We start from the raw sequence: 25,744 nt of genomic DNA on the forward strand, positions 1-25,744 counted from the left end.
CCTCAAAATTAGTAGATACTGGAGCCGAAGTGTCCAATATATACTAATTTTTAGGGTCCGTCACCAAATATGGATATCTCAAAATAGTACAAAGAGGTACCCTTTGGGTCGGCAGGGGGTCGAATCCCTGAGGGTTGGCGTGGGGGGGGGGGGGGGGGGGTGGCAGGGGGGTTGCTAGTATACTGTGTTGAATGAAAAACAAAACGTAACTCTAGCTAACCGCAGTTTATTGAGCGGCGATGGAAGAACTAGATGCTAATTAAGGAAATGATACGTTATTTTCTTGTTTTTCTTAATTTTGAATCAATCTTAATTTTGCGTGCTATATTGCCAAATTCTGAGGTTAAAATTGATTTTAGAAAGAAAAAAATTAAGAAAAAGATGTAAAATTGAGATTTTAAAAAGAAAAAGGGTAGAAAAAACTGCTGATTACTAGTATACGATAGAAAACAACGGCAGTATCAGTGCAGAACACGGAATCGGAAGAGAGAAAAAAAAGTATCTGAATAGAATCCATTCGTCAGAAGTTTTGAAACAGATGACTGCTATTAAACACATGTTTGATCCTTATAATTTATTAAACAGAGGGAAATTTTACCCCTCATGATTTAGATTGTTTTACTGAATAATTGAGAGTAACGAAATATATTACAAAATTTATCAGATTATGAGCAGTGAATTTAAACATGAAACAAACCGAAGTAGCTGCAAGGATATCCAATAGCGTAGTATGTTTTCATATGTTTAAATTAAATTTGAAAACAAGAAAAAACTCAGGTCGAATCATTTTTGTCAATGATAAAAATGGACTCAATTGGTTAAGAAACCATTAGAAAAAGGTAACACCTAAGATACTTGAAAAATCGCCAAGAGTTAGATTGGAAATTCACGCTCTTATTTCGAAGCCTGAAAAAGTTGTCTAAAAAACAAAAATGTTGGCCAGTTTTTCTCGGCACAAAGATGTTTTTGAAATTTTTATCCGAATCGCGACCAAAAAAATTATCAAGTATGATTTTTATTGAAAAAAAAATTCAAATGGATGGTTTATCAATTTTAAATTTTATCTCGATATTTTGGCATTAAGTTTCATCGTACCCGATAAAATGCAGTCAAATCATTCAAAGCATTGACATACTTAGTGAAAATTACTTAGCCTTGTTTTGGAAAGCAATTGGCGTTTGAAATTTAGCCTTGAAAAAATCACTGAAAAAATGGATTTTTGCCCACATATAGGCATATCGGTTTTTCAGTTGAACTACACATTTTGATTCTCTTAAATTTGATAAGTTGAATGCCAAAATAAGACTCAGCTTATCAAATCTCTGTTGGAGAAGTATACCATTTTTTCACTACAACTGCTCTGCAGATAAATCAACATTTATAACAATTGTAGTTATTTTTTTATTTAAAAAAACGAATTGATTGTTTTCATCAGTTTTTTTGAGAAAATAATAGTGATAAATGTTTGTTATGTTTATCAGTTATGTCACATAAGGTGTTTAGTTATGTTACAATTGATTGGAATTGTTTTGCTTTCACTATAAGAATTTTTTTTTTTAGTTTTTCAACTTAACTCATGGAAAAATGAGGCTTCTTTTTTCGTGGAAGCTTCTAGGGGAAAATGATCTACATTTGAGTTGCTTTTTCCTTGCTATCCAATGATGTTAAATATCATTTTTTCATAGCATGTTTAGGTTATGTTAACGCATAATATTTATAGCAACGGCAAATTTTTCTGGAAAAAATGCAGCTGAAATAGAAAGAATTCAAAGAGTCACCCTTGAATTATAGCCATGCCAAAACGAGCAGCTGAAAATTTTTGTAGAAAACTATAGTTGATCTCAATGAGGAAGACGTTGATATACGTTTTGTTCTAGAAGTTACTGGCGTTTTGAAGAAAAAAACGTTTTAATGAATCCTTTCGTATTGCAAAGATACTAAGTTCACGTTTATTGAACCCATGACTTTTGCACAAAGCAGCAGATTTTCACTGATACTTCATTCACCGTTATTGAAGCCAAAAACAGTTTTTAAGCCATTTTTTGCAGTAGGCGGCAAACAATAGCCGAACTCTGAGGATGAATGAAATTTTAAAATTTCGATTTTCTTGTTTTGCAAACCATAAAAATTCCGGCTTTTTCTCAAGAGTGTCATCTGTTTGTTAGAGATCCAGTTAGCAAACTGTCAATTACTTACAGTTTGGTCAATTTGGGAATAATTACGCACTACTGTCATATGCAATAATTGTACATCTACTAAAGATTAAATCAATTGCTATAATGTTTCAAAATTTGATGAAACGAACATAATGTGGTGGAATCCCTCATGCGCGAAGGACCGAATGCGCGAAAATACAAATCAGCCAATCAAATTTCAGTTATCTAAAATTTGGAAAGAAAAAAACATTTCGAGGGACTGGAGTATTGATATTAGCCGAATATAAAAACGGCCGAAATATGCAAAATTTTCAAATTGTCATTGACCGCCGCAAAATTGGGACAAATTTTACATTTCAAGGGTTTCGTAATGAAAGAAGCAAAATATTGCTTCATTTAATTCATTTTAACTGAACGACAATTTTTTTTTAAATTGGCTTCGGCTAATTTTGTTTTCGGTACTTGGCCCCCAAGTTTTTTCGCCCATTCGGTCCTTCGCGAATGAGAATAGCCCCCTCATAATGTTTATGCATGTTGTGACATTTGATTACAAACCTGGAAAATTTAAACTGAATTTTTTCATGCCGTCTCTCATTTAATGGTATCTTAAATGGGAGCTGAGAATGAAATATATCACTGAAAAATCTTAACAATTCAAAAGTTGAGGGAACGGCACAACATGAGAATAGCCCCCTCATAATGTTTATGCATGTTGTGACATTTGATTACAAACCTGGAAAATTAAAACTGAATTTTTTCATGCCGTCTCTCATTTAATGATATCTTGAGCTAAGAATGAAATATACATATCACTGAAAAATCTTAAAAATTCAAAAGTTGAGGGAACAGCACAACATCGTTTCTAGGCTCAAACCAAAAAGTGCACGCAAAATAGATAATTTATCAAAATATAAAGTAGTCATGAATCAATTTTTCATACAAATAAACACAGATTGCAATGATTGTTTTGCAGTGCAGTCAGAGAACTAAATTTTAGTTTTTTTGTGCTTAGATAAACTGAAATCAGTCAAAAACAGGTCACAGTTGCAACCACTACATTTTCAAACCAAAAGCTTTCCACTTGTAAAAAAAGCATTACGTTTTTTGGTACAGTACAGTGCGAAATGCAAAACATCAACTTGTTTGCCAAATTTCTGAGTGCAGTTGACCTGTGCTAATAATGTCATTTAACCAGTGGTTTTTCATGATAAAGCTTTACAAAAAGCATAACATTTTTGGACTAGTATTACGGAAAATGGAAAACATCAACTAATTAACCAAAGTTTTGAATACAGTTGACGTTTGAGGTTAATGCCATCAAACCAACGTTTTTTTAATTTAAAAAACCTTTGCTTATTGTGCTTTTGGAGTACACAAAAGTTTAAAGAGAAACTTGAATTTGCTGATATGGTTAAAAGCTAGTAATATATTTCTTATAAGAGTAAGAAACGTTTTTCATGCAATTTTCACATTTGCTGAATTGCTTGTCATAAAAGTTTCATGGAAAAAATCTTAAAATAGAGTTTTCACACAATATCTTGTACCTATGGATTTGTGTGAAAATATATGATAAAAGTTTTTCTATCTACGAAATTTTGAAAAATCAGTCTTTTTTAAACCCGCGCAGTATGTAAAACTGCGCTAAGCCGCAACGTGTAGGTGTAGCATTGTGTTAAATTGTAAAAAAACGAGACGCTAAAAATTAAAGAAGACTACTAATTGAAAGCGGTAGAATGTATCAAAACGCATTAAAACATCAGACTTCTAAAACAAACCTGTTCATCTTTGGAAATGAATTTGTGCAAAGTTGTAAAAAAAAGTTTGGATAAAATTCCACCCAAGTCTAATTTAAAATGTTTTCAGCTTGTCTGTTGTAGTGCAAACAACCTATCGCCTGCTGCGTCTTCTCTAATATTATACTTATTTGGTTATTTGACAGATATTTGCTTTATGGAGACACAAAACCCGGGCCTACACAGAGGTCAAAATTATAAGAGATAAGCAAAATTTCTTTTCAGTAGCTAGGATGGCGTAGCTTTAAATGATTCAGATCAGATAGGTTGATGTTAAAAAGCTACCGAGGTAGGTAACGGTTTTACCAAGGTAGACGACACATTATCTGAAAGTTTTAAGTAAAGATGAAAATTTGGCAAGGATTACAATAATTTCCTGTCAAATTAGTAAGCCCATTAAAGTAACAGCGAAAAGATATATATAAACCTTTGTTTTTTTTATTAGATCCCGGCCTGCTCAGTGCAAGGCCAACCGTGGGGGAGGGGGAAATGTCATCCATTTTGCCGCAGCCGGTCCCACTTTGAGGAGGCGGATGACACTGGGACCCCTCCAGCCGTGATCGAAAATAAATATTTGTTCGGAAATTCGAAGAAAATGAACAAATGTTTGTGCTCGGATGGTTTCTTTTCAATTTTTTCACTAGCCATTTTGACGAAATTTTTTTTTCATCTGAAAAGGTTGATCTCCTAACTTCAACGAATTTCTAAAAAGATTCAACCTCTGATGGTTTTGTACAAAATTTTGAAGGTTTGAAAACTGCCATTGATAAAATTTGATTTATTATCGAGTAAACGGCATTTTGAATTGTCTCGGAAATTGATCCAAATTGGAATTTGGCAAATTAGTCGTACTAATTCTTACGTTAATAAAAATTTTTACGATAATAATAATTTTTACGTTAATAATTATTTTTACAACATAATCCCTAATATATTATGTTGTACTCTAAAAAGCGCGTCGAGTTATAATTTTGGAAAAAGTAAGAAATCATCATTTTTGGGAGTCATAATTTTTTAAATACGAACATTGCCCTTTAGACGTTATGGGGTATTGGGAAAATACTCAAGCCATGAAACTGGTAAGATTAGTCTTGTTTCATATGTTTTTTCACATTAATTTCTGTCGTGAAGTTGTTCTCAGGAGTTTTTATTACCATTCTTTCACATTTTTTTTAAATGTTAAACTTTCAGAAAAAACTCACCAAAATTTTTTTGAAGTTGTGGGATTTGAATATTGCCAATTTTTTTTTAACGCAAATCTCCAAATTTTGTGACATTTGCTCCCGCTAAAAAAAATCATCAATTAGAACTATATCAAACTAATCGAATAATTTTTTGTAACTAGACTTCAAATATATATTTTTGTTATCGATGTTGGCCGAGGCGTAAATTTTGAGAGGAGTTGAATAGTTTGAATCATTCGTATTATTTATTATCCACACTCTGAAGAGACCAACTGCAAAATTTACCCATAAAAATATAATAATTTTGATTTATTCGAAAAAAAAAAACAGAAAGACTAGAATTCAATCAGTTCAGAGCAAAATTTGTCAGTAGACTAACAAACGAGCTTGACAATAACATAAACCAGTTGGCAATATCGTGGGTTTTTCTAGGTGTCATGTTAATGAGATGATCCAGTAATCAAAATCAGGTCACAGCTTGCTCTCAATTTTTGTATAAATTTTCAACCGGCAAACCATAGCTTCTTAATGTTCCTTTGAACTCATTCTTTTATGATTCATAAACGATATGACCCAAGTGGGAACCGAACTCAGTCGAAACCGACCTGAACGATGTATGAAACCACTATGCTACGTCGTCTATATGTAGCTTGTCCTAATTTGATGCGGCTTTTCTTGTCTTGGTTAATAGCAACACGCTATCGCTCCGCGGTAACAAACTGGTTGAGTTCCTTATACCGATTCAAATTTTAGCAATTACTTGAATCTATTCAATTTTTTTTCAAAAAGTTTTCGTCTGAAAGTTTTTAAAATTTCATCATTTGTGAAGTGTTATAACCGGAAATTTCCATTAAATAAATCAGAGGAATTTTCTTTTTCTGTCAAAGTTTGTTTTATTTACAGTTAAAATTACCGCAGTTTTACTCTACAAAAGTTGAAGAGTATTCAATAATCGAGATAAAAATATTGTTTTTAAGTTCGTCGATCCAAAAACGCCAAAAATGAACATATTTTGAGTAACCATATCTTATTCACCACGCTGCAATGTAAAAACAAACAACGAACTAAATACAGATTCAATTAAGTTCGAAAATGAAACGCAAGCGTTTTTGTTTTCTTTTTTCTCTGTTGTTCTTGATTGAATCAGTTTTATCCAATGGTCATAATAATGGTCAAAGACGAGCTTCGCCCAGGGAAATTCAAAAAATTGTACGTGATCCTAGAGCCATTATTGGCCACTTGGAAACCATAGCAAAAAAGAGAACTGAACTAGGTGCGTCTACACATGAAGAAAACTACTTGCAAATATTTGAAGATTTGTCTACCATTTCGAGCATGGAAGCGGTGCTTATATTCGACCATTATGATGCCGACAACTCCGGGGATTTGGAAGAATCTGAAGTCCATAATTACATGTATGATTTGCTGGAGGTGAGTACAGCTTTACACAAGTTAAAAACAAATTTTCTTGGTGAATTTCAACTTGATTTTTAGTTATTTTAGAGAGCTTCTGAAAAACCACATATTTTGTTAGGGCATGTTTTGAAAATTTTGGTCAATTTTAAGCTTCATTGTGAGACAAACTGCCTGAAATTTAATTCTGATCAATCTTACCTTCTGATGTTATCACGGCGCTGTTGGAAGTGCAAAGGGTTGGTCGGTAAATAGGCTTCAAATATTCACTTATGGAGGTGAAGGTTTTTTGCCTTCTAAAGTCGAAGGCCTAAGTTTCTATTCTCTCTGAATAATTTTGATTTATTAATTTGATACTTCACTGTATTCACCAATTCCTGGTTGAAGTCTCTTTCCCAAAAAAATGGAGTGTTTTTACTTTGTTATTTGATATAACCAGATTTTCAATAATGCTTAAGAACAAATTCAACTCAAATTGAGTCAAACTCAAGTTCAAAAGAAAACATTTTTAGCTGGAAACTGGTGTGCAAAGTGAGGTCCAGTCCAAAATTCTGGCGGCAACAACTCTGAACAACTTTGACGAGGACGAGAGTGGAAGTCTGGATTACTCAGAGATGGCCTCTCTTCTGGATATAGAACCAAACGTGTTGGATGGTCTGAATGTCGATTACAGTCCAGATGAAATTGACCCAGTGTTTGCGTACTATGATCGGTCTAAAAATGGAGTAATTGACGGCGAGGAATTGAGTAAGCATTATACATATTTAAATTAGTTTTATTGAATTAAAAAGGCTATTCGCATATAATTTTTTATTTGAAACAATTTCAAAAAATAATATGTGAAAAATTCAAATTGCGAATTTAAACTCATCTAAGTTGATTTTTAAATATTAGCCAAACTTGGATAATGTTGAAAAATGGGGAGGTGGCAAATTGTAAGTTTATCCTGTTTACATTAATTACCTCAGCCTTACGCTGATTCATTTGAACAGTGTTTTGCAATTGACCTATGACACCTGAAACTCTTCATAAATATAAAAATTCTAGACGTTCTGGGGTTCGACCTGCTTCGTTTGGATCATCAGAAAGACATTGAGTGGTTCCAGATCAAAGACGAAGTGGAATGGGCGCTAAAGAAGCTAAACTTGACCAGCGAAGAGGAAATTGATAAACAACAGTTAACGAAGCTGCTGCAAGATTTTCTGCAACCAGGTATAGAGCGGTTTTATAATATTGCAGTCCGAATTCATGGTCAAGACTTGCTAGGAGAGTGTATCAAAATACGTCGGTTAACTTCTCATAATAGGCTCAAAACAATCTTTTTAGTTTTGAAAAAGATGGCTATCCTGTAGGCTAAAATCTAAAAAATGAGTTTAACTGGAACTAGGGGCGGATAATCTAGTATTTTGCACTGGTTCGATTTTCAAAAATATTCAAAAGTTTTTTCAACCATTTTTGCGGTCAATAAAATTGCTTCTCCGATGCCTTCCGAAACAATATAAAGACTCTTTTTTACAATACGTTTTCTACTCTGCAGGAAAATTTTTGAAAAAACTAGTTAAAAAAACGTTCACGTGTAGTCCTCTCTCAGCCCTAGTCATGGTGGTGAGGGCGCAATTCAAACTTGACTGTGCGCTTCTTTGGTGAAGGTAAAAAAACAGAACCAGACAAGAACAGTTTTTTACTAAGAGTTAGAGCAGAGGAAAGAAGCTGGGAAGAGAGGAGAGAGAGGGAACAACAGTTTTTTGACGCATTTCACATTTCAAGCGGAAAAAGAGAATTTTTATGATGATTGATGCCTCTTGTTATTGATGCCTCGACTATGTCACGTATTTCATTGATGCATCGACTATGTCTAATGGAACTTACTATCGGATGATCGATTTCCAGAAAAATTTGCTCAGAGAACACTCTTCGTCCACTTTTTCCTCTGCTGTCTTCACATATTTTTCTCGAAAATTTCGCTGAAGCAGCTCACGCCTTGTTTCATAAATTGGCTCGATAATTTGTTCACACGTCCCACCGTTTTACTGGATTCATTAAAAAATAAATTTCTGTTCCCCATGGCTATAGTAGCTACTGGCCTAGCATTCGCGTCGTAAATGTTTGATCTCTTATTGAGTTTAGGTCTGGGTGGCCTTCTCATAGAGTAGTTTTGGATAAAGCACACCGTCTGTTCGTCAAGCTTTCGGTATGATAGATTCGTGCAACTTCTTAGTCTAATACCAATCCTAATCTTACTCTTATTTTTCCTAGTCTCAATAGATCTAGAACATACTGGTATTCTTGCGAGGATAGAGAAGAGAAGGAAGCAGCTGTTTTGTATCTGTTTTGATTTATTCTCTGGATGCAACTATGATTAGTTTCAGCTTTACAATTTCTCGTAAGTTTTAGTAATGGGCCCTGATTGGTTAGTTATAGCCATTTTTAGTGGCCATGGTTTATAGCCATGGTTTTTTATAGCCATGGTTAGTAGTTTGAGCCATGGTTTTTATCGGAAACAAAACAGTATCGTAAACAAAAAGTTAACGCAAAAAATAGGTTGCTAATAAATTGGCAAGTTCAAGCTGAATGTTTTTGCAAACTTGCGTTGCTTTTTTTTTATTTCTTTACCCTTGCGTTCAGCAAACGTTTAGCAACTTGGCAACCGGGTACTAGGCTACTTTCCGATAAGTAAACTCGTTCAATGGATACATCAAAACTCATCTGCTGAACACCTCTATTGGCAACATATTTACGGCAAAATACAATTTTGAGCATATCAACTTTTTTAACATATCCTATTTGCGTTTTTTAATTTTTTGTTGTAAATTACAAACTCTATTTGTTAAATTCTCATTTTTTTATTCGTTTTTTTTATTGCTTTTCATCCGGCTTAATAGGTTTCAACCATTATTTTATCAACCTAGTGGCCTCATTTGACTAGAAAAAAAAGCCTTTTTGTTTCTGTCTTAAACGTGAGAAGGGCTTTAAAAAGTTTTCAGCTCAAAGTTTTCTGAGAAGATTTTTTGACTTTGTAAACACTCGGTAAGTTTCCTTCCAACGCTAGATTAACTTTACTATCTGGACATACATTTCAAAAATAAACTGTTTCACTTACCAATCAAGACACACAATCTGCATTATGATATATCTTGTTATTTTCAAATTTTTATATTTTATTGCGCTTAGCGGCTTTTGTCTCAATTTCTGTTAGCTGTTTTCCCATGCTATGTTTTTTTGCATCGCAACTGTTGCGATGCTCCGCTTCACCTCTGTGTTTTGAAACTTTGTGTTTGTTGTGTGGGGAGGTAGGGCTTAAAAATAAACGTTGAAAAATAAACTTTTTTCTTTACCAATCAAGACACACAATCAGACTTATGATATATCTGGTTATTTTTAAATTTTTATTTTTTAGTGTGCTTAGCGTCTTTCGTCTCAATTTCTGTTAGCTATTTTCCCATGCTATGTTTTTTTTGTATTGCAACTGTTGCGATGCTTCGCTTGACCTCTGTGTTTTGAAACTTTGTGTTTGTTGTGTGGGGAGGTAGGGCTTAACATTTACGTCAGAAATGCTAACGATGCAATTTGCAATTTTTTGCAATTAATAAAATGAGGATATATTGCTAAAAAATTCGAAAAGTGATCGCGCATAATACATTCTTTGTTTCTAGATTTTGTAATTAAAAAACTTATTATATTTTCGGAAATCGCTCATTTAAAAAACATAGAAAAAATAGTTACACAAAAAAAAATTTCTCAAAAAGTTAACGCAAAAAATAGGTTGCTAATAAATTGGCAAGTTCAAGCTGAATGTTTTTGCAAACTTGCGTTGCTTTTTTTTATTTCTTTACCCTTGCGTTCAGCAAACGTTTGGCAACTTGGCAACCGGGTACTAGGCTACTTTCCGATAAGTAAACTCGTTCAATGGATACATCAAAACTCATCTGCTGAACACCTCTATTGGCAACATATTTACGGCAAAATACAATTTTGAGCATATCAACTTTTTTAACATATCCTATTTGCGTTTTTTAATTTTTTGTTGTAAATTACAAACTCTATTTGTTAAATTCTCATTTTTTTATTCGTTTTTTTTATTGCTTTTCATCCGGCTTAATAGGTTTCAACCATTATTTTATCAACCTAGTGGCCTCATTTGACTAGAAAAAAAAGCCTTTTTGTTTCTGTCTTAAACGTGAGAAGGGCTTTAAAAAGTTTTCAGCTCAAAGTTTTCTGAGAAGATTTTTTGACTTTGTAAACACTCGGTAAGTTTCCTTCCAACGCTAGATTAACTTTACTATCTGGACATACATTTCAAAAATAAACTGTTTCACTTACCAATCAAGACACACAATCTGCATTATGATATATCTTGTTATTTTCAAATTTTTATATTTTATTGCGCTTAGCGGCTTTTGTCTCAATTTCTGTTAGCTGTTTTCCCATGCTATGTTTTTTTGCATCGCAACTGTTGCGATGCTCCGCTTCACCTCTGTGTTTTGAAACTTTGTGTTTGTTGTGTGGGGAGGTAGGGCTTAAAAATAAACGTTGAAAAATAAACTTTTTTCTTTACCAATCAAGACACACAATCAGACTTATGATATATCTGGTTATTTTTAAATTTTTATTTTTTATTGTGCTTAGCGGCTTTCGTCTCAATTTCTGTTAGCTATTTTCCCATGCTATGTTTTTTTTTGTATTGCAACTGTTGCGATGCTTCGCTTGACCTCTGTGTTTTGAAACTTTGTGTTTGTTGTGTGGGGAGGTAGGGCTTAACATTTACGTCAGAAATGCTAACGATGCAATTTGCAATTTTTTGCAATTAATAAAATGAGGATATATTGCTAAAAAATTCGAAAAGTGATCGCGCATAATACATTCTTTGTTTCTAGATTTTGTAATTAAAAAACTTATTATATTTTCGGAAATCGCTCATTAAAAAAAACATAGAAAAAATAGTTACACAAAAAAAAATTTCTCAAAAAGTTAACGCAAAAAATAGGTTGCTAATAAATTGGCAAGTTCAAGCTGAATGTTTTTGCAAACTTGCGTTGCTTTTTTTTTATTTCTTTACCCTTGCGTTCAGCAAACGTTTAGCAACTTGGCAACCGGGTACTAGGCTACTTTCCGATAAGTAAACTCGTTCAATGGATACATCAAAACTCATCTGCTGAACACCTCTATTGGCAACATATTTACGGCAAAATACAATTTTGAGCATATCAACTTTTTTAACATATCCTATTTGCGTTTTTTAATTTTTTGTTGTAAATAACAAACTCTATTTGTTAAATTCTCATTTTTTTATTCGTTTTTTTTATTGCTTTTCATCCGGCTTAATAGGTTTCAACCATTATTTTATCAACCTAGTGGCCTCATTTGACTAGAAAAAAAAGCCTTTTTGTTTCTGTCTTAAACGTGAGAAGGGCTTTAAAAAGTTTTCAGCTCAAAGTTTTCTGAGAAGATTTTTTGACTTTGTAAACACTCGGTAAGTTTCCTTCCAACGCTAGATTAACTTTACTATCTGGACATACATTTCAAAAATAAACTGTTTCACTTACCAATCAAGACACACAATCTGCATTATGATATATCTTGTTATTTTCAAATTTTTATATTTTATTGCGCTTAGCGGCTTTTGTCTCAATTTCTGTTAGCTGTTTTCCCATGCTATGTTTTTTTGCATCGCAACTGTTGCGATGCTCCGCTTCACCTCTGTGTTTTGTAACTTTGTGTTTGTTGTGTGGGGAGGTAGGGCTTAAAAATAAACGTTGAAAAATAAACTTTTTTCTTTACCAATCAAGACACACAATCAGACTTATGATATATCTGGTTATTTTTAAATTTTTATTTTTTAGTGTGCTTAGCGGCTTTCGTCTCAATTTCTGTTAGCTATTTTCCCATGCTATGTTTTTTTTTGTATTGCAACTGTTGCGATGCTTCGCTTGACCTCTGTGTTTTGAAACTTTGTGTTTGTTGTGTGGGGAGGTAGGGCTTAACATTTACGTCAGAAATGCTAACGATGCAATTTGCAATTTTTTGCAATTAATAAAATGAGGATATATTGCTAAAAAATGCGAAAAGTGATCGCGCATAATACATTTTTTGTTTCTAGATTTTGTAATTAAAAAACTTATTATATTTTCGGAAATCGCTCATTTAAAAAACATAGAAAAAATAGTTACACAAAAAAAAATTTCTCAAAATTTTTCTGGAGATGTATATAAATATATATATATTGCATTTTTTTTGAATTCTGTAATAAGAGACTTTATAAGCAAAGATGGAAATTGCCCAAAAGATTTTAAATAAATTTTCACTGCGGAAATGTACAATAAAATGATTCCCTCAAAGATTTTTGTTTTTTGCGGAGCTCCAAATATTAGTTTGATTGATTTAGAAAAAATAAAAACTAGAAAAATTGCTTGCACTCCGTGATTGTGCTGAATAAAAAAAAACAACGGATGCCAGACAGTGTGCAGGCAGCAGATATTGTTTCTATCACAGTTTTCTTGACCAAAAAACATGGAATAGGGAGAGAAAGAGGGGGGGGGGGCGAGAAATGGAGGGTGACAGACAAACAGAAAGAGAGAGAGAGAGAGACAGTTTTGTCGTTTGCGCGTAAAATTTGATTACAGCGGCTATGTTTGAAGCAATTTAAAAGAAATTCAAAACAGCTAAATCGGTAACGGTTGAAAATTAATCAATTCAAGTTAGCAGATCCTTCAAAAGGAAACATTTCCTTTATGATTTAATCATCTTATAAATTGATCAAAATCATGTTGATTCGTTTGACGAACCAAAAGTTTTCGCAATCCGGTTTGCCTGTGTTTTCAATTTTTTTTGTTTCTTTGAGCGTTTGGGGTACGCTTTAAAAGTTTTTTTAGGAAAATTATCAATGGCTTTATTACGGTTGAGAATAAATTTTGCAAATTTCACTCAATATACAGAAATGAAAGTAAATTTGGAAGAATATCTCACTAGTAAATTTGAAAATTTTGTCGTCTCTCGGCCACGAACGCTTAACAATCCTCTTCTCTCGGCCACGAACGCTTAACAATGGGCAAACACTAGTCACGCATAAAGCAGCTAGATATGCTACTAAATTGCCAATGCAATGCAGCAAAAGTGGCACCAAATACAAATAGACACAATTTTGCAAGTAATAAATTGGAAAACAGAAAACCACATTATGTATAAATTGTAAATTTGAAAAAATTGCGAGATGTATTGAGTTAAAAACTTCGGAAATCGAGTTTTTATTATTGTTTTGTTGTTTGAATAAATAGCTGTTTTCGGTTCATTTGATGAATTAAAAATAAATTCACTGTGTTAATTTATTATTATTTGAATGCCAAAGCACATGCTCTTAAAAAGCCGTAAAGGTGCCACCAAAAGTGGCGCTAATATTTGAGACTTAGGTTAGAAAAAAAAAGAATAGTCGTACCATTACACTACGCTCACTAAAGACCGCTAGCTTAAAAAAAATTATACGCCTTGAAAGAAATCGCTCATTTTTGAAAAACAATTTTTACAAAATTATTTGCCCACTGACTGTAATTTGCTTTTGAAGAGGATGGGAAATGAATTATTTTTGGTGAGATGGAGCAGTTATTTTTTTAGAAAAAAATCATTTTGAGGATTATTTTTCTTCAATTTGTTTTGCTTATGCTTCCTAAGAGATTCCGCTGATGATTCCTCATGTACTGTCGCGCGCAATACATGCATTTGTTTCTAAAGTCTGTAATTAGAGATTTCAGAAACATACATATTATGCACAATATTGTTTTGATCCTATGAAGGTCGCAAAACAACCATCATGAGATGCATTTGAGGCGGGGATGAAAATAAACATCTTTTATTTGGTTAAATCATGAAGTTGATTTTTTTTTATCCAGGAACTACTCTACCTCAAATCTCAGTTAGCAACTATGCTACTACAGAAACAGAAACTCAGCCTACATTGAGTGCCTCAGTCACAACAACGATTAATCCTCAAATTGAGTGGGAGAGTGAAAATGCCGGCGAAGACTTTTACGAACTTGAATCGGGCGAAATATATTCCTCAGGGGAAATATTCGAAGAGAAATCTGAAAAAGCACGGAAAACAAAAGATTTCAAAAGTGAAAAGCCGCAAACAAATGCAATTCAATGGGAGCCGGAAGAAATAATGGACAAAGAAGACTACTACTCTGAATTTGATTATTCTGGTGAAATTTTTTCTGGTGAATTTTTAGTCCAGGCCTCCGGTTCAGGCGAAGATTACTATGAGCATGAGTCATCAGGCAAGTCTTCCAAACATTTTGTGGAAATGGAACAACAAGCAGATGATTATGATGAAAGCGACATCGGACTCAGTTCGGGCGAATTACTTTCTGGTGAAATAACTGAAGACACTTACGAATATAGTGAGTTGTCTGCATTGACGAAAACAAATTTAGAATTAAGCACAAATGCACCGAAAAACAGCAAAAATATCGAATGGGAAAAAGAGGAGGCCGAAGATGATAATGAATATGAGTTTGATTCTGGTTGGTTTGAATCAGGAATGATAGAAGAAGCTAATTATGAAACCACTGAGGTCCCACAAACGAAAACGTCAAAACTAAAAACAAATTACTCAAACGTGAGTCAGGTCACTACGACCGAATCTTCGGTGTGGGAAACTTACGAGCCCGTAGAACCGGAAGTCGCGGAAAATGACTCTGATTTTGGATCAGGAGGGGTTTATGAAGAAACTAACTTTTCTGCAATTAATTATGATAATTATGACGAGGAAGAAGTTGAAACTGCGTCTGGAGAAATGGAGCTTGAAACAGATTACGTTGGTTTCTATCAAACTACGGAGCAGCCCCGGAAATCTACAGCAGGTAAAATTGTGAATCTAGAAATAACAACCGAGATTCCAGTGGAAACTACAGCTAATCACGACCTGGAAGAGACAGAAGTTTCGACTATTTTTGGTTCCGGTTCAGTTATACCAGAAGTCGACCATGTTACAGAGGCAGTTACGGAAGCTGAGTTCATAGAAGACGAACTGGATATTGAGAAATGGTTGAAGAAACATTACGAGGCAGATTTGCTGAACCGTGTCAATTTCACGAGCGAGAGAATGCAGAACATGGCGGCCATATTGGAAGCGGGACTGGAAAAGATCACGGTTGCTAATCTGATTTTGTGAGTTGTTTTCTATTCAGATTTCAATTTTAAAAAAGTAGTTACTTGATTAGTTTTATTGCTTATTTAACTTGGTTTCTACTTGGTTTTATTTGGTTCTAATTCAGAAGCGGATTGGGGGGGGGGGGGGGGTGCGCTTCATCTTCAGGGGTTCGACGCACTGACGACCCAAAGGTGAATTAACAGACATAAACACTTGGTTAATTAACCTAATATTTAATTATTGTGTCATTTCCATCTAAATTGTAAGTTAGGTCACTATTGAAATTGCGCAGTTAAACTATCTGCGTTTACCTTTAGTGGTGGTGACAAAATCGAAGCTTTTGACAACAAATCATTGAAGATGTTGGACTTCATGCAGACATCTAGAGACCGCCATTATGAAGCACGTAGCCAGAAAAGTAAGTAACAAAGTTCATCAAAACGCTTAAATAATCATTCTATTACTAATTTTTCAAAACAGGTGACAAGTATTTTAAACGGGATCATATTTAGACAGAGAGGATGTTTGAGAAGGCCACAAAGTCGGCAATTATTTTTTTTTAAATTCGAAAAATGAAAACTTGCCCCTGCCCCTCGAAAATATTCTATTTTCATGTACACCACCTGAGTAAAAAAGCTGTAGTAATAATTTGGTTCTATTAACTTCAGGCGAAGAGCGAGAACTTCTTCGACGTCTGAACGTCATGCACAACCGAATCAAACAGCTGAGACGAGTGGTACGCGAGGGATTGGAAATTATCACAATCCCAAATCTCTTGTTGTGAGTGCAGCTTCGTGAAACCAGTTTAAGAAAACCAGTGTTTTAACCAGTTTAAAACTGTCAGCTTATTAATGGTATATATTAAAACCAATTATTGAAGTCCATTACAAATATCTGAAAGCACGTTAACTTTGTTTTGAAGCCAATTTTGTAATTTTAAAATTCAAGTTTCTTTCTGTTGCGCTTCTGCAAACATGAAATCACGCTCGTCTTTTACTTACAAGACATTTGATTTCGAAAAAATAACAAAGAGATTGAAGCTTATCAATTTTGAACGTTAAGTTTGTGGTAGTTTACTTGCGCTCTAACTAGACTAGTTTTTGAGGCTAAGACAATGAATTATACGGATGATGTTTTAGTGAGAACAAAAAAGTACAGAGCTATGGAGCAGAAACTCTGCAAATGCTACAGGACCACAAAGCCCAGAGGGCGGATATGAAGCTCCAAGGCGGTAAGTTCCCATGAATCAGCTCGTTAAAGTAATCAGAACCAGAAAAAGATCAAGTATAAATCCTCCACATTAAAACCACATTAACTTTCAGCCTTCGTTTGATTTATGTTCACTTCAGTTGAAGCCTCCTAAATAACCCATGTTAATAAAATTTTCTGACGAGCTGAATATGAGAAAATTGTTAAACTATAGCACGTTTTCATTAAGGACTGAGTCCCTTCTTCAGTGTATCTTTTTTGAATGGTCAACTGGAACACTTTGAAGAGTTATCAAGTATCAATCATTCAAAATCAGGTATCATTTGACAAATTTTAATGAATTAACAAGAAATGTGAAAGGAAAGGAATGGGTGGACTGTATAAATGTTAATTTTCTACACTGGAGAGAGCTTTAATGGTAAAAATCCCAAAAAATTGGGTATATCCAAAAATAATACTCCAAAGCACAAACTATAATATTAGATCATCTTTCAATTCAGTTTGCGTGATCTATACTCTATTGATGGGTAGTCAGGACATTAGCACGGAAGTGCAAGTAGCCAAAAACAATTTATTCGCATATGAAAACAAAGATTTATCTAAAGAAAAAATTCGATGCAAAAACAAAATTTTGAAATAATTTACCTTCAGTCATTATGAAAAACAGTTTTTTGAGTGCGAAGTATTGTAAAAACAAATAGCCGAAACAAAAAGTGAGCAAAAATGAATGGACTATATAGCACTAAAAATTACACCAACTTATTTTACTAAGAGGAACAAGTGCCTTCGTATAGCCTCTCTTGTCTCTTTAGTAAATTATCCTAAGTCTCGCCGTTTATTTACTTAGATTGTTATCGATTCTACTTGTAGTTGAAAGTTTAAAGTTAACAATATATAAATTAAGTACCTGGTTAATGGATTAAATATAAGCTGTTAAATAGGCTTTATTAAATTTTAAATTATTAAATGGGTTGAACAAATAATCAATGGCTAGAAAAATTCATCCAATCTCTAGTCTCGGCGTTGTCTTTTTTTGGCAAATTTAATTTTGAGTTACATTATGTTAAGTTTTTTAAACTTGATTTTTTGAAAATGAATTGTTTTGGTAAAAAAAAATTAAAAAACTCCAGAAAATTTCTGTTTTTAGTCTGATGAGTCTGTTTTTTCTGATGTTTAGATAAAACTGAATATCAGGCCGCTGATTTGTTCACTCAAAAATCTGACAGAACCTGCACCTGAATGTTATGAAAAGTTTGCTGTATTGCTTTCCTTTATCTGCCTTTCATCAGGAACCTTTTTTATCCACATCTGTATTTTTTCTTAGATTACAAATGAAATAGTTATTTGTTTCTTTTGGTCAGAAGAAATGTCCAATTTGCACCTGATTTTAATTTCAGAGTGTTTAATTAGGCTTTGTAAAAGACCGATGCTGATCTCTTTTTTGTCCTAATGTTTAGTCAAAACAATTATTTCAGTCAGCCTAAATGTCTCTAAATTGTACCTGCCACTTTTTTAGATTTCAACTTGAAAAGACTTAATCTCCTTACCGCACTTTGAACAAACTGAGCATGATAAATTGAGAAAAGCTGGACTAGTTTTTTAAAAGTAGTCATTTTCGAAATAAGAATTTATTGTCTGAATAAGAGTACATCAGTCATTATCTGATTTAGTTAATAGTTTCAGGATCTCAATATTTCTTTCTGCTCTTTGCCGTTTTCTTTTACCAAAGACAGCCGGTATCAATGAACTGGAGAAATTGAAAAAAAAATGAAATTGAAAATAAACGAAGAAAAGTTATTCCTTCGATTGGAATTTTGATCCCCATTTCTCCATTCTGGGGGATATAACACGTATCAGTGCGGTTCTTTATCCACCAGTTGTTCGTTTTTCATCGATTGAAAAATGATCTTTTTGAAGGAGGGTTGTGGTTGGCAGGGCTATGGTTTTCTCTGTTAAATTATTTGAAAGCACGAGGTTTCTCTGTGGCTTCCATTTATTTTAGCCGGGTTTCATTTCAGGCTAATCACAAACTGTGAATTGTCCCTATTAAAGCACGCCTCTCTGTTGTTGAATTTGTAACATTTGTTGGAGTGATGGAAATTTTCTCTTTTCTTTAGGTATTCAATCGTCTATGGAGAGGAAACTTTTAGTTGTCCTCTCGATAGGCCTGTCTTTTAGTTAGTTTTTTTGCTTCGATGCTGCCCTGTTGTCGCTTTTTTAAAATTCTCTTGAATTGGTCTCGAGTGCTGTTTTTCTTCACTCATATTCCCCTTCTATCGGAGAAGTTCTATTGACTCTCCAATTTGTAATTGGCTCATAATCGCTGTTTGAACTCATTCCTAAAAATTATAGAAAATTTTTTTTATTGTGTCCTATACACCACTGTAAAGTATAATCTTGTGGTCTTACACAAACCTACCACGGAGAACAAAAAGAAAAATGAACTAGCTGGCTGATAAATCTGCCTGCTCATGTTCAATACATGTTCAACTTATCCAGGGTTGATCTGCGATCGGTCAGCTTATTTACTACTGATCTGGACAGATCTGCGAGTTTCTTAAGGAGGGTAACTTTTGAAAAAAAATTTGCAATATTCTTTTTTTCCAATACTACAATTTTTCGTTTTTTAAGGTTGACCAAATTTGTTTTCCGAGTTTTATCACAACACTACAAAGTCTTTCTGGACAGCAGGCATTGTTTTAAGAAACACAGCAAAAATTTGAGCGTTTTAGGGAAGATTTTGTCCAAGAAATCAGGTTTTTTGTGGGTGATCCACTCAAATTAAGAAAAGTTATAGGCCTAAGGCACCTTAAGAAAACACACCCCCTCCTAATGCCGCCCCTCTTACTAATCTAATTGAATTAGGTACATACCAAGAACAATATGCAAACGAGTTAGAGAAGCGCGCGGATGAGCTTCGACAGAGAATGGGAGATATGAAAGCCAATCTGACAGAGTCACTGGGATCTAACAACGTCGGCACAATCATTACTGACATTATCATGCAGAGTGGCAGATAGATGGGAAAGACTTACGATTAATTGCTTTGAATAACCTTCAATTTTGTACAAATCAAAAAAATAGTTAATTGTTGTGACATGATTTTAAAAATACATTTATTCGGATGATATGAACAGGTTGAAATACACTAGTGAAATTAAAGCTCAGTTGTTTTTCATTCACTTGAAGCTTTCAAAAAAAACATTCACAAGAAAATTACCAGCTAGAAGCTTTATCGATATCAGACTACCTTTACAAATGAAAATTTTTGAGCAGGAAGTACAAGCAAAAAAGATATTTGGCTGCTTGTCGAGTCACGCGCGAAAATATTTGATTTAACTTAACACAATTTCCCAGATAACTATAATCATGGTAATGATCATTTGGCTAAATTGATTTGGTAAAATGTGTTATCCCCACGTAAATTGTCAGTTTTGTACAATTCTCTCATCGTTGAATCTTCTGAAAAAATCTCTTCAAAAAACCTTTCACTTTTACATTTATTTTTCGCGAAATAAAAATGAGATCTAACTAAGATAGGACTGCTACTGAAGAATTGCCCGGAGGAAATGTCACTCAGATTGAAAAATCTTCTGTTGATTTCCCAAATTGTCGCTTACACAAATATTACATAATTTGAATATTGATTGTAACAAACCAATTTGAAAATAAAATTACAATTATTATAAAAAATTGCGACTGAAAAACTTATCACGCAATTATCAGGAAAAAGTCTCGAGAAAATACCGTTGCTTTTAGAAGTAATTGAAGTATCAACTTATAAAGAAAATATGTTTTCTTTTGGATTATGAAAATAAAAACTTTTTGAAAGACGACAAACGATCTAAAGATAATTTCATGAATGTATGGGAAATTCTCTTTTAGTCTCATTAAGTCTGTGAAATCATCAATATATGATCAGGTTTCCGCGTAGGCAAAATGGCTTAAAAGTTTTGAATGAAAATTCTCAAAGTCGTCGACAGAAAACTTAGATGTTAAATCATCAGGTGTACAACCATACAAAAAAAGCAGTGCTAAATACATTTTTTGTCAAAAATCAAAATCATGGCTAAAAATCATGGCTGAAGTTTCTATTTTTTTTGGAAACAGCATGCCCAATAAACGTAAATGGAATGACTACAAATCAGCCTTAGCTCTAATTTTGTCTATACATCAAAAAATATATTGAATCATTTTAGGAAGTATTTCTCCTTCCGATTTTGTTTTTGGTCGTTAGACCTATGCTAACATTAAGTCTATGTAAAAGTTCGCATGATTCAATTTATCTGATTGGAAATCATTTTCGATTGTTTTTTTTGCCTCTTTTTCACGCCAAGCGAGATAATCTTAGCGGAGGAGAACACAGGTACTAAATTCCGGTTTTTAGGAAACGCTCTCTTTTCTCCTCACCACATGGCGCAGCCAGCTGAGAAAAAAAAAATCCTTTCGGAAAAATAGCGTTCTGGGAACGACCTACGCAAGAACCAGCGGTAAAATGGAAAAGTGGAAGCCAGATGTCATTTTAGACTTTATCAGCAAAATGGAACAGAACCTGATGAATTCCTTAAAAAAGTTGATAAAAGTCGCACTGACAGAGCAACCAATTGAAGAACCGTAAAATGCACAACCGATCTATCAGTCCATTAGGAAACGGGAAAGAACAAAGGAAATATACTAATGTTGAGATTAGGAAACAAAAATCAAAACCCTAGGACTCTGATATATGCTGAAATATACCTGCAAATCCCATCGAAACATGACGGTTAATTTATTCACACTCCTGTCGAAAAAACAAAGGCGGATTTCGGCATAAGTTTTCAGTTTGAGCACATCGTAACATAGATGTATACGTAATATGTTTACCATTAATCTGGCTCTTTGACATATCTAAAGAGCTTCCTTAAAAAACTTTCGAACCCTTGCCATGTCTAGAACTAGGCATCAATTTAGAAAAAAGGGAAAAGAACTGGAAAGGTACAAGAGACTAACAACCAAAGTTTAGGAAAATCAATGCAGGATGGGCAAAAATGTTCCCATGTTGATGATAAACGCAAACCGGGTAACTCGATACAAACAACAGGGACGTCGATCAAAGGTTACGAACCCGCGCGGGGATAGTGGATTACGATAGTCCAACACTTTTGGAGAATCGTGCTCAGCTATAGGAAAAAAATGTAGTAATTGCGAGCAAAAACCACTTCGCTAGGCTGTGACGCTCAAAAACGCAGAAGACATGGCGACCCACGAAACGAAACAAAGGTCGGTTAAACAAAGACAATCGCAATGATGAATCGGATTCACACGGGTATCCATTACCGACCTAGAGTTAAATGCGGAATTATCATCAGAGGTCAGTATGCTTTGTACGGTAACCAATGAGTGTGACAGAAAAGATATGTGTGCAACAACAGATGAAATAACTAGGGGGCTTCAAATCCGAATGAAAATCAAGTTTTTTATAGCTGATAAAAAAGCGTAGCCACTATATTTCCTCTCCTAAAAGGTTTGTTGAAAATGTAAGAAGTCTTTTTGGTATCCGGAGCGGAACCCACTAGCAGGAAATCATCATGACAAATACACACACAAACATGGAACCATTAAGACGTATGGAATGTTGATCACCGATCTCCCAGTCAGCTGGGTGGTTCGTGGAAGATGTATCCAGTTTACAGACAACGGAATTACACCAATTCTGGGACGAGACCTGCTTAAAGAAATAGGGCTCCAGATGACGCAAGAACGTGATCAGCTTGATGAAAGAAGCAAGAACGTAGCCAGCCTGAAGATGACATGAGAACGTAGCCAGCTTGTAGATGACGCAAGACAGCTGGAAAAATTAGGGCTTCAGATGACGCACGATTTCAAACGATTATGAACTAATTTCCCAGTACGATCAAAATTTTATCGGAAATTCACAGCCACGCATCAAAAATGCAATACAAATCCCAACCAATCTACAAGACAAAGTAGAACAAGAACTACAACGACTACAAAGCTTTAAAAAACTGGATGCATTGCCGGGCAATAAACTTGTTTCACCAATAGTGATAACGGTTAAACGCGACCAATCCCTTGAAATCGCACCTGTACCAGATGCTGAACATTGACGTTTTGGTCGACTGCCTTGTGCAAGCAATTATCTAGTCGGACAAGGAACCAAGATTTTCCCAATTGGACTTGAAGTAATTTCAACAAATTTGGGGGAAGGGCAACTGACACTAACCAAATACAGACTGGTTGTTATAGTCTAACAGACTTGCCGGCTAGAAATGAAGTGCAGTTCCAGAAAGATAACAACAGAGAAAACCACAAGCTAAACACAACAAGCTAAACAACCACACTGAAGGGCCCGGATAATGATGATGAAGAGCTCTGCCTTAAGTCCGACAACCGATATAATTGCACTATACAAATTCGCAGCCAAAAAATGGGCACCGTCGAGCAGCAAGGCTCAACCTATGATTAGAGTAAGCCCGGTAACTAGAAACAAGGCTCAACAATAAGGAAGCGTCATCAACAACACATCTTGGGAAAAGTCACAGGTTCCACGGAAATCTGCTGTCGAAAGAAAGAAGAGGAAAAGCGAAAGAAGATCAAAGAAAATCAAACCAGCCAGAAAGGAGAGAAAAAAGACAACAACCAGGAACCAGGTCTCTTGACCGAAAAGGTTACTATAGCGAGAACATTACTATAACGACCGAAACAAGTATTTTGTCGCCAGCAGTATTAGTGGGTTTGAGTTTTTTTTGCGCAACTGACAGAAGATCTCATTAACAACTATTTTAAGAAGCAACTAAGACATGACCGACAACCAGTTGAAAAATCGTGAATGAACACAAAAAGTAGCAACGATTGATCATTTCTGACATTTATAAAGAAAAAAACATAAGTCCTACATTTTTCAATAACTTTTTCTGATTGACACTGTTGAAGTGTCGTAAAAAGGTTAAGTTATTAAGTTTAATTGTAGGCATGTGTTAGGCATCAAATCGAAAGCTTACTGCACTGTTCTATTTCAGATCACATCGGACATTAGAGATCGCAAGGTCACGACAGCAGGTCTCCAGACAGAAGGAACAAATTGATAGCACTTACATAAACTCAAAACTGGTCCCTATCTCATTCGGGCAACCACAAATAAATTTTAAAGCGTAGATATAAAATTTATCAACTCATTGTTTCTTTTGCTATAGGTTCATGTTACTAATTCAGTTTTAGTTTAAATTGAGTTTTCAGGCACACCTGCCAAAGCTCTCTTTAAGGTTTCTTTATCTTGTCATCATGTTACTTGTGCTCTATTCGATGGATCATAACTCCCCCCATTTTATCAACTCCGCGTCTTTGTCGTGTTGATTTTTTCGTCGCTGCCTCGCCTTTTCTTCGTTTGCCACCGACGGTTTTCGGTGATATCTCCTTGTCCGTTCCCGACGGTACATTTTCTCCCCCGCTCGCCGTAACTCTCACCGGTTCGTCCCTTTCAGTTTCCCACTCGCTATCCTCCTCGTCCTCGCTCTCATCCGCGCTGTATTCTACTATACGATGTTTCTTGATTTACGCTCGTTTTCCATCTCAACTTGATCCTTTTCGACCTTTCTTTTGCACTTTGTGGGTTCACTTGGGCCGAGGGTGCTTATTACGGTTTTACTAGGACCTGGGGTGCACGCGTCACTTCTATCCTCAATTTGGCTTTCTTCAGCCGCCGATCTAAAAGAAACACCACTTCGTCTTAGTTACGACCCTTTTTCCATCTGCACCGTGTGTTTAGTTAATTTTTCAATTTTCAATGGTAAACGTTTATACCTTCTTGGATTCTTCGGGTCCGTTTTTCCAGTCCTTTGGTAGACTGTTGTTGAGCTGGTCTTATGCCTTTTGAGCCATCCTGGAGCTTTTGGTACCTTTCTTGTTTCCTTGGGATCAGCTACTTCCTGAGCCTTGGGATCCGTTTCGGTTAACTGGTCGTCATCTTAAATGATTGGGGTTTTTCTAATCTCCGGGGCGTATACCAAATCGCTCCTTTCTCCCAATCTAGGGTTAGCTCAACATCCGGGAGATTGCCCGCCTTGTCTAAACAAGATAACTTCTGGTTAACAACATTGTTCCAATTTAGATTTTTCAATGATGTTTTTTTTGTTAAATTTCGCAGAGCCGTATTCGCTTCTCTTCCATGATAGGCTTCAAAAGGCGTTATTTTAGTCTTAGAATGTGGCACAAAACGTAACGCGATGGGCGCACGGGATATCATTACTCCAAACTTATAGTTTTTACTTTCCTGGAGATAAGTTAGCACGTAATTTTTTATCGACCCAATTGTGCGTTCGACCATTCCCGTCGCGCGATGGTCCTTAACCGGAGATTTAATGAGTTCAATACCTTCGTAGTTACAGAAATTTTGAATTTCATTCGAGAAAAACCCAGTGGCCTGATCCATATGCAATTTCCTTGGGTGTCCATGAGTATTTATGTACTTCCTTAGGAACTTCAAAACATTCTTAGACTTGTTACTTGAACAGACATATGCCGACGGCCAATGCGAAAAAGTGTCTACTGCTACAGGTACATACTTCTTCCGACCCCTTACGTAATTAACCGGGCCCCAGAAATCTAATTGGACCAAATCATTAGGTTCCTTAGGCACATAAGTTTCCCCCATGTCACTTTTTGGAATATTTGGTTTAAGATTTTTACCTGCTTCTAAGCACCTTTTACAGTACTTTGCTGTAGCGGCGATGTTCCTGTGCATAAGTGGTATCCATACATCTTTTGCGGCTGCAAACATTTTGTCACGCCCATGATGGTTAAATTGTAAACGATTGAGTACTGCTGATGACATATCCTTCGGTATAGCCA

General features: G+C 34.9%; 1 protein-coding gene across 1 annotated transcript; it reads left to right on the plus strand.

Annotated features, from left to right (window-relative positions):
* The first annotated feature begins 6,166 nt into the window (after positions 1-6,166).
* Positions 6,167-20,059, plus strand: LOC134855917 (uncharacterized). The gene is made up of 8 exons (XM_063872296.1): positions 6,167-6,564; positions 7,059-7,293; positions 7,594-7,758; positions 14,427-15,705; positions 16,006-16,106; positions 16,357-16,468; positions 16,828-16,919; positions 19,763-20,059. The coding sequence occupies exons 1-8, from the start codon at positions 6,226-6,228 to the stop codon at positions 19,915-19,917; spliced, it is 2,478 nt and encodes an 825-aa protein (XP_063728366.1). The 5' UTR covers positions 6,167-6,225; the 3' UTR covers positions 19,918-20,059.
* The last annotated feature ends 5,685 nt before the right edge of the window (positions 20,060-25,744 follow it).

Source organism: Symsagittifera roscoffensis, unplaced genomic scaffold (assembly GCF_963678635.1).
Source record: "Symsagittifera roscoffensis unplaced genomic scaffold, txSymRosc1.1 SCAFFOLD_350, whole genome shotgun sequence".
NCBI classification, from domain to species: domain Eukaryota; kingdom Metazoa; phylum Xenacoelomorpha; order Acoela; family Convolutidae; genus Symsagittifera; species Symsagittifera roscoffensis.

Excerpts from the sequence above, each read along its gene's own strand:
- LOC134855917 (XM_063872296.1), top strand. The coding sequence starts at position 6,226 with ATGAAACGCAAGCGTTTTTGTTTTCTTTTTTCTCTGTTGTTCTTGATT. Across the intron at positions 15,706-16,005 it reads ACGGTTGCTAATCTGATTTT|TGGTGGTGACAAAATCGAAG; the intron begins GTGAGTTGTTTT and ends GTTTACCTTTAG. Across the intron at positions 16,920-19,762 it reads GGATATGAAGCTCCAAGGCG|GTACATACCAAGAACAATAT; the intron begins GTAAGTTCCCAT and ends TAATTGAATTAG.